The 7,649-nt window shown below is 39.7% G+C and overlaps 1 protein-coding gene across 1 annotated transcript in view; it reads right to left on the bottom strand.

Annotated features, from left to right (window-relative positions):
* The window catches only part of PPA2 (pyrophosphatase (inorganic) 2), a 43,680-nt gene that overhangs the window by 26,068 nt on the left and 9,963 nt on the right, over window positions 1-7,649 (bottom strand). Inside the window, exon 4 of the mRNA XM_009327085.1 lies at window positions 7,601-7,645. Within this exon, the coding sequence (XP_009325360.1) occupies window positions 7,601-7,645 (45 nt within the window). The remainder of the gene's footprint in view (window positions 1-7,600; window positions 7,646-7,649) is intronic.

The raw sequence follows: 7,649 nt of genomic DNA on the forward strand, positions 1-7,649 counted from the left end.
TAGGGAAAAAAAAAAGTTAAACCAACTGAAGACTTGCACTGACTCTTTAACTAAACTGCAATTAAAGCTCCAGCAGACTCTTAAATATTTGTATTTTTGCTCCTTGTACCCTGCAGCTGCAACAAAGAAATACCATTACCAGGGTCAATGCCACAGTCTGATTAAAGTAATTCCAATGGTTCTATGATCCTCTCCTCCCAAACAAACCTGGAATATGGAAAGCAAGAAAGCAAAGAAAAATCCCAACTGTCACGCAGTGTTCCTCCCATGAGATCACAAGCTATGCACAATCTTGACAGTAAATTTAAATTAAATTTGCCATCCATAAGTACTGTGCCCATACTGCAATCAGTGGCATGTCAGATGGAGTCACTTTTCCCGATCAGGTCATAACCAAATGAAACAAGAAAAAAAGAAAAAACAAAAAAAAGGAGAAAGGTGATTCAGATTAATTTCATAAAGTACACCTTACGGATATAAGAATTGTTGAAACAGAGAAGCGATCAGAAAGAAAGCTCCAAGATGTCAACACTGAGGAAGCAGACAGAACAAAGCAACATACATGCAGCAGCAGGTAAGGGAAGGGTTGAAAAAGAGCCAAATAAAGTCTGCACATCCATCTGGGAAACACTTGGAAAAAAGCAATGCACAGCATGAAAGCCAGTGCTGACAAGAAACTCTTAAGGAACTGCCAAGCAGGTCAAAGAATTGTTCTGACTGGTAGCTACAGGCAGAAAACTTACAAACTACTCCTGGAATTATACACAATGTCTTCCCCTCCACCACAACCCTGTATTTTTGTTGTTTAGATGCCACTGTACGTTTTCCTGACCATGTCTAATACAATGGCTTTGGCAGCCTGTAAATCTTGGTTTTAAGCTTTAATTGGTCAAGAGTTATTCCAGGTCTTCACCAAAACAGCTCTCAGGGCTGGACAATAACTGGACTTAAATGAATACAATGATGCTCTCAAAAACAAAAAATCACTTGCATTTAACTCAGCTCTAAGACCAGGCCTTCATAATTTGTGGTATCAGTCAAATGTGAATTGTCAAGATCTTAAATGTGACAGCCTGACAGATTAATTTGTATGCAAAAAAAATCCCCGAAAGTACTCCCTCTAATGCTAAGCTGCCACAAGCATTTACAAGAGATTAATAACTTCATGCAGTGCTTACATTTAAAAATAAAAAGTTTTATTTATAGGGCAATCACATTTTCACAGTGATGAGACAGGATTCACTGGTGTGGAAAGGAGAGCGCATACTAGATAGTTTGACAGTTAGACAGAACTATACTCCTCTGGTTTTTTAAGGGGTTTTTTCCTCCTCTTTCCTATCTTGTTTCCCTCCTTGCCTAAATATCACCCAGGAATTTTTCCATCACTCTTATTTGCCCAGACCAAGCACCTATTCCTTCTGACCACTTGAATGTTCTCCCCCATCCCTTGCTGCAAAACAGTCCCTGCCTCAGCTGCAAACAGAAAAGCAAGTGTCAGACACCACCTGTCTTCACAGATTACCATCTGCATATGCCATTCAGTGGTTAGTTTTGGGTGGTGAATGCATCTGGTAATTGATATTTTTATCTTTATTTTAAATCAGTAAAACAAAAAATTCTACCTCATCAAACCCCCAAGTGAGTACTTCTATCCCCTCAAGCAATGGTGAGATTGTTTCAGCAGCCCATTTGACACACCTTCCAGTGACAGAAAAAGATCTCTCATGAAACAAAAACTGCTTTGGAAAGTTTACCATTTAACTGCCTTAGTATGACAGCAGTCAACTGGTCTGCCTATGAGATCGCTGCTTGCTGCAGTCCGGATTTAATCCAACTGTGCAAGCGCCTAATGTAGAAGGGACTCCACTTCATGACAGCAGACTGTACAACAGGCCAGATGGAGTAGTTCCTACAGGCTAGCCTCATGCCAAGTCTGCTGGTTGACGGCTTCTTCAGAAGGACAGCCTCCTGGAGCATGCAAAAAAAGAGGAAACAGTTTCCTACATTCAGAAAAAGGGACAGAACCCATCTGCTAGGGGAAGTGACCCGACAGAGCCCAGAGGGACTTTCAACCCAGGGTATTACGTAGCTTGTTTGACTTTGGGTTAATGTGAACACAAGACAGACATTTATACTTATGGCTCTATTATACCTTAAAGAGGTGATGGGGGGGGGTTCCATTTGCTCAACACAGAGAAGTCAAAAGTGCATTTCCTAGTTCCTAAAACTGAATATGAAAATCAGCAGAAAATGACATCAGAAGGAACAACCAGTATGTCTAAATGATATCCTTTATTTCCTAAGAACTACATGCTAAGTACATTACATGGGAACTCATGTAGGATGTAAATAAGTGTTTGCTTTACTGGGGTGTTTTCTTTAACGCTGCTTGGCAACTTACTGTATTCCACTTCAGTTGAACATCATTTTTAATATATCATGATATCGTTTTTGCTGAGACAAGCAGAAATGTCTCTCTTTCACACAGAGAACGGGAACAGTTTTTGGTTTTTGAAATAAGAAAACCAGAGAAAGATAAAAAGATATACAAATATACTTCAACGTATTCATACGGCAAGTGTTGAGAAAAGCAAGGAAAATACAGACTGTTGCACCCGGGTAAGCTGTGAGTCAGCGTTCTGACTAAGACTGATGGTCAAAAATGACTGCTAGCTCCGGCTGTACAGATTCTTATAGAGGATAACTCATTTTGATCAGGGTTTGTTATTACAAACCTGAATATCACAGGAAGAAAAACCAAAAAATTAAGCACATTTCTGACGCTATTTTTACAACCTGCCTTTCTGGACTCCCATACACCGTTCTCAGAAACAATTCTTCCTTATCTAACTTTCCCTTTCCTGTTCAACTATTTCCTTTCCCAGTCTTCCCAAGCTCCTTAGCTGGTGCATTTGGGGGGAGGGTTTTGAACAGGTATGATTTTGCCCAAGGGTTGCAACACTTAGTGCTCAACTCTGAGGGTTCAGCTAATTTGAAGCAGAAGTGGACAACCTATGCAGAGTGAGGAAAGTGACAAAACAAGAGAGATAAAGAGAGGAACAGAAACTTAGTATAATTTCATAAAATGACAAACATCACCACTTTTTAAGGCCTGCTTGCCATTCACCATCACCCTTGCGTGACAGGGAGAAGAGATATGCTAAAGCTTACAATTACTTTAGTCATTTTTATACTGGAGTTCTCAAAAAAAAAAAATCTCAAAGCATCAGAGGCAGCATTTGGGGGCTGCTGACCCTTCCTCACTGAGAAGCTCTGAGCTCACAAGACAGACAGAAGAAAAAGCAGCTATCATTTCCATTTCCTTTCTGTCTGCTCATTTGCGATCTTGCAGGGATTCTCATCAACCATCAACTGAACATGGCAGCATGCACCTGAGGACTAAGGAGAATGAAAAAGATGAGCTGCAGTCCAGCAGCAGTGTGAACAAAGGATGATGTTTAAAAGGAAAAAAGGAAAAAAAAGGGAAAAAAAGGAGAAGGAAAATAAGGACACTCATGAAATACAACCAGAAATAAATGGAGAGGGGCTTGCTTATAAAATGTTATAAACCCATGTTATAAGCATTCCCAATGTAACACTTGCTACAAGGTATTTGCCAATGAAAACAACAAACCAGATACCAGCAACATCTGGAGACCAAATATACTGTATCTAAATGAGAATTCAATGGAACTTTTCCAATATAAATTAACGTGCCACATAGGAAAAAAGGAATGCAGTGCCCAGCACAAATGCAAAGTGCCTGCAGTCTCTTCATAGTGTACTTCCCTCACGTTATAGTGAAAAGGGAATCACGAATACTATTTAAGTTTTTACCCACAGGTATCCCAAAAGTGGTGTCGGACATACTCTGATAAACTAGTTACGGGACACATTTCACCTGCAAAACTACGACATGAATGAAAATGAAACACTGACTTTCTCAGGTTTAAGGAACCATTTATTTGAAGTTAAGCTTGATCAAATCACTGATGCAACTTTCTCAGTAAACCAACTCTACTCCAGTAGATTTTAACTGGACTGCTGAGTGAAGATTACTTCTATTCTCAGTATTTGTTAATCTACAAGAACACCAAGCAAGGCTTACAGCTATTGGACACATCCATAGAAAAAGGCTGGGCAAGTTCAAGCATCAGGATGAGAGTTTCACTGATAATCTAAAATTTGGAACACACAAATCCCTAAACACATGTAATGGACACACTATAGCCCAGGCTACGTATACCCAAAAAATGTCTAATGTGACCAAAGAAGGTTACAGAGGCTGTAGTTAAGACAGAATACAAAGTCAGTACAAAGTTCACACCTGTACTGCATGGGAAATGATGACAGCTTTTCCTTTCTTATGAAACATAACGATTATCATAAGACAACTCTGACACCAGTTTTGAACACTGTTCCAAGCAGAAGGCCCTCTATCAGATCACTTATTCAGACTGCATGACCACTCTGATGACCCCTTATATCTCACCTGACTAGTTAATTTATCAGAAGTTTTTGCCTGACAAAAGGAATTCAACTGAAGTCCACAAGGGTGCTCCAGCACTGTGCAACCCACAGGATGCAACAAAACAAAAGCTGTCTTGTTTCTTTCTTTGGGGTTTTTTTTGGTTTTTTTTTGTTTTTGGGTTTTTTTTTTTTCAAATCCCTGGTGTGTAATCTGTAAGTTAGAGGACTATAATCTCTACATGCTTGGACAGATTCCTTACCAAGGCCAACATTTTAAATAAAAATTTGTATTCAAGAACACCTGGGTCCTCTGAATGAGATGGCATGTGAACACTTTACCAAAAACATACAATGACAAGTAGATTAGAAACCCTTTCACTACAGCAAGGAAGCAACATGTCACATTTGTCTTGAAAAGAAAACAGTGACCTCTTCAAACCTTCTTCCTGCTAGACATGGAAGACTATATTCAACAATCAGCCTCTGACAGTTTTGACTGTAACCATAGTGGGAACACCCACTCTTCCAGAGAGAGATGTGAAAATTTTTATACCTTTCACAGAGATTTACTTGGGCAGGAGTGAGTTCCAAGTGCTTCCAATGCTTAAGACAAAGCAAAGGTTCAGACTGTAAGCTAGTAATAATTTTGAGACTGAAGCTGAATATGATTTCTTCCAGCACAGTTTCTCCCTCAAAATAACTTTTCTCTAGTCTTCAAACAGCCAAAAAACATCTGTGAAAGCAGAAAGATCAATTGTCAACAGTGACTGCAAAGCTAAATTTAATTGAGATTTGGGAAGGTCTAAAATGTTGCAAGAAATGTCTTGCACTACTGAGAACAGTTCGTAACAGAAACACCACAGCGTTTCCCTTAGAACTACAAGCCGAGGCTGCAAAACAGCTAACAGACTTGTATGATGTGCATTCCCCTATCCCACGAACATTGAAAGCCGAAACTCCTCGATTTTCAGACCTGCTTTTCTGGCGTCAGGAACGCCAAGAACAATTTAAAGTAGATTAGGCAGATTGAAGAGACTCATGCAGAATTATTGTCATTTTCCATAGCTAAACTGCCATCTGATGAACCCCAGTTCAGCACAATTTAACACACACTCTTAAGAGGGCTTGCCCTTGTGGAGAGTAACAAATAACTGCCACCCTAAAAGCACAAGTTTTAAAGATGCCAAGGTGTTTCCAGGGCAAGAGGAACTACAACCTTTGAATTCTTGCCAAATTCAATGCAAGGATCAGCTGAACACCAGGTATCAATAGTAGTCTTTGCATCCCTAGATAAGAGTAAAGAGTACAGTGCTTCAAAGGTCTTTAGAAATCAGTACATGGCATTAAATTCCTCATTTTCCCTTCATCCCCTGATTAAGCTATGTTTTCCCTAAATACAGCACACAGGGATGCATTTCTCACCAGGCCAAGGTAAGGAGAGCTGCCGAAGGGCCCAGTGTAAGAAGAAACTGCTTTCCTGAACACAAAGATCCCTCTGTTTTCTCTCTTCTCCCCAACTCCCAAAGATGATGAAAAAGGGTTTTCTAAATGATTTGCATTCTCCCATTTCACCATCTAAGTAAAGACCAAGCATGGTTGGGAAGCCTATAGCCTGCACGTTTGTTTGCTTACTTGCATCAGAAGCCCACAACGACTGGAATGTACATTTGCCTTTGCTTATTTTTCATAGTTCTATTAAACCACAGTCCAGAGCTCTCTCAGAGGAGGAGTTATATGAAGCAGCTCTGGAGTCTACACTGGCCCAGAAAGCAAGAGCTACTCAGCCTCACTGGTGTTTTTTCCCCCCACTCCATAGGCTGCTCCAGAGATCAGAAAAAAAGTACTAGAAACGTGGTTTGCAGCAAGCTATCACGGTTCCCACTACACAGACAAATGCAGTTTTAAACAGTTTTAGACACTGCATAAAACAGGCTTTGCATCTTTACAACTGGCAAGCATTGTCACAGTATTCATAAGCAGGTAAGAAACAGAATACTTGACCTCCAGCAAGAGCAGTAATTAAGAATTCATGTTGCAAGACAATGATTTTTGAGAAATACTGCTGGCACGTGCTCTTTCTCCTCAACAATTCATGTTTCAGGCATGATTCTACATCTACTAAATAGTACTTAAATGGGCATCAAGCAACAGGAAGTCTAAAAAGCGTTACCTAGGCATTGTAGCTTGAATGAATCACAGGGCAAAGGGAGAGTAAATACATAGTACAGCATTGGGGGGGGGGGGGCTGGTGTACAGTAGAACCACCAGTGTACCACACACTAGTTGCAAAGCTATGAGAACCCAGACAGTTAGGACAGTTCTTTCACATCGCATGGGTAGTTACAGTTTTGCAGTATGATCAGCCAAACAGATATTGAGAAGATAAAGACTGGGGGGACACACAGACACATCATGCCCTTAAAGCATAGTTTGTTTCATTTTTTTTCCTTCACTTTCTTCCACTAATTTTTAGGTACTCCTATGCCAGGGAAAGCACTGCAAAAAATGCTACAGTTTTGAAAAGACACTTACATAAACAAATCTTGTTTCACAGAAAAAGCCGCAGACGACCTTCCATGGTTTTTTGGGCTTCTGTTAGACTTAACTTCAGTGCTGGTTAATACTGAACCGTTAGGAGATGTGATTATTCTCTCCTTGGGCTTCTCAGATGAGTATAGAAAACATATCCTCAGCTCTGAAAAGCAGATACTAAGTCTAACTTCTGCCCTAACATACTTAGAATTTCTGAAGTTTTGTATATATACCAAAGATTACCCACAGTCAGAGCATAATGAATATTTCATTAACGGAGGTTTTTTTGCAAATGTTTCTAAATGCAATAGCAAAAAGATAACATATCTATGCTGCAATAGTCATAACGAACCTTTCAAAGAGTGGTATAAAAGTGTTTGCCTTTGAGAACATCTTGATGAATAAAAGAATGCTGACATTTCTGGCCCATTCAAAGAGAAGAATATTAAATCCCTTTAAGCTTTCTCCTCCTAAAAGACTTGCATTTGAAGATATGTCAACTATATTCAGTGAGAGCAAGTGCACTTTGCAGAATAGCAAAGCAATGTTGGAAAGGAAATAGAGGGAATAGTCAAAAAAAAAAAAAGCTTAGCAGTACCTCACTTCCAGTAGTCTTCGACCTCTTTGCAGGAATCTCTTTATCCTAT

The sequence above is a fragment of the Pygoscelis adeliae genome, unplaced genomic scaffold, assembly GCF_000699105.1.
Source record: "Pygoscelis adeliae isolate BGI_AS28 unplaced genomic scaffold, ASM69910v1 Scaffold87, whole genome shotgun sequence".
Lineage (NCBI taxonomy): Eukaryota > Metazoa > Chordata > Aves > Sphenisciformes > Spheniscidae > Pygoscelis > Pygoscelis adeliae.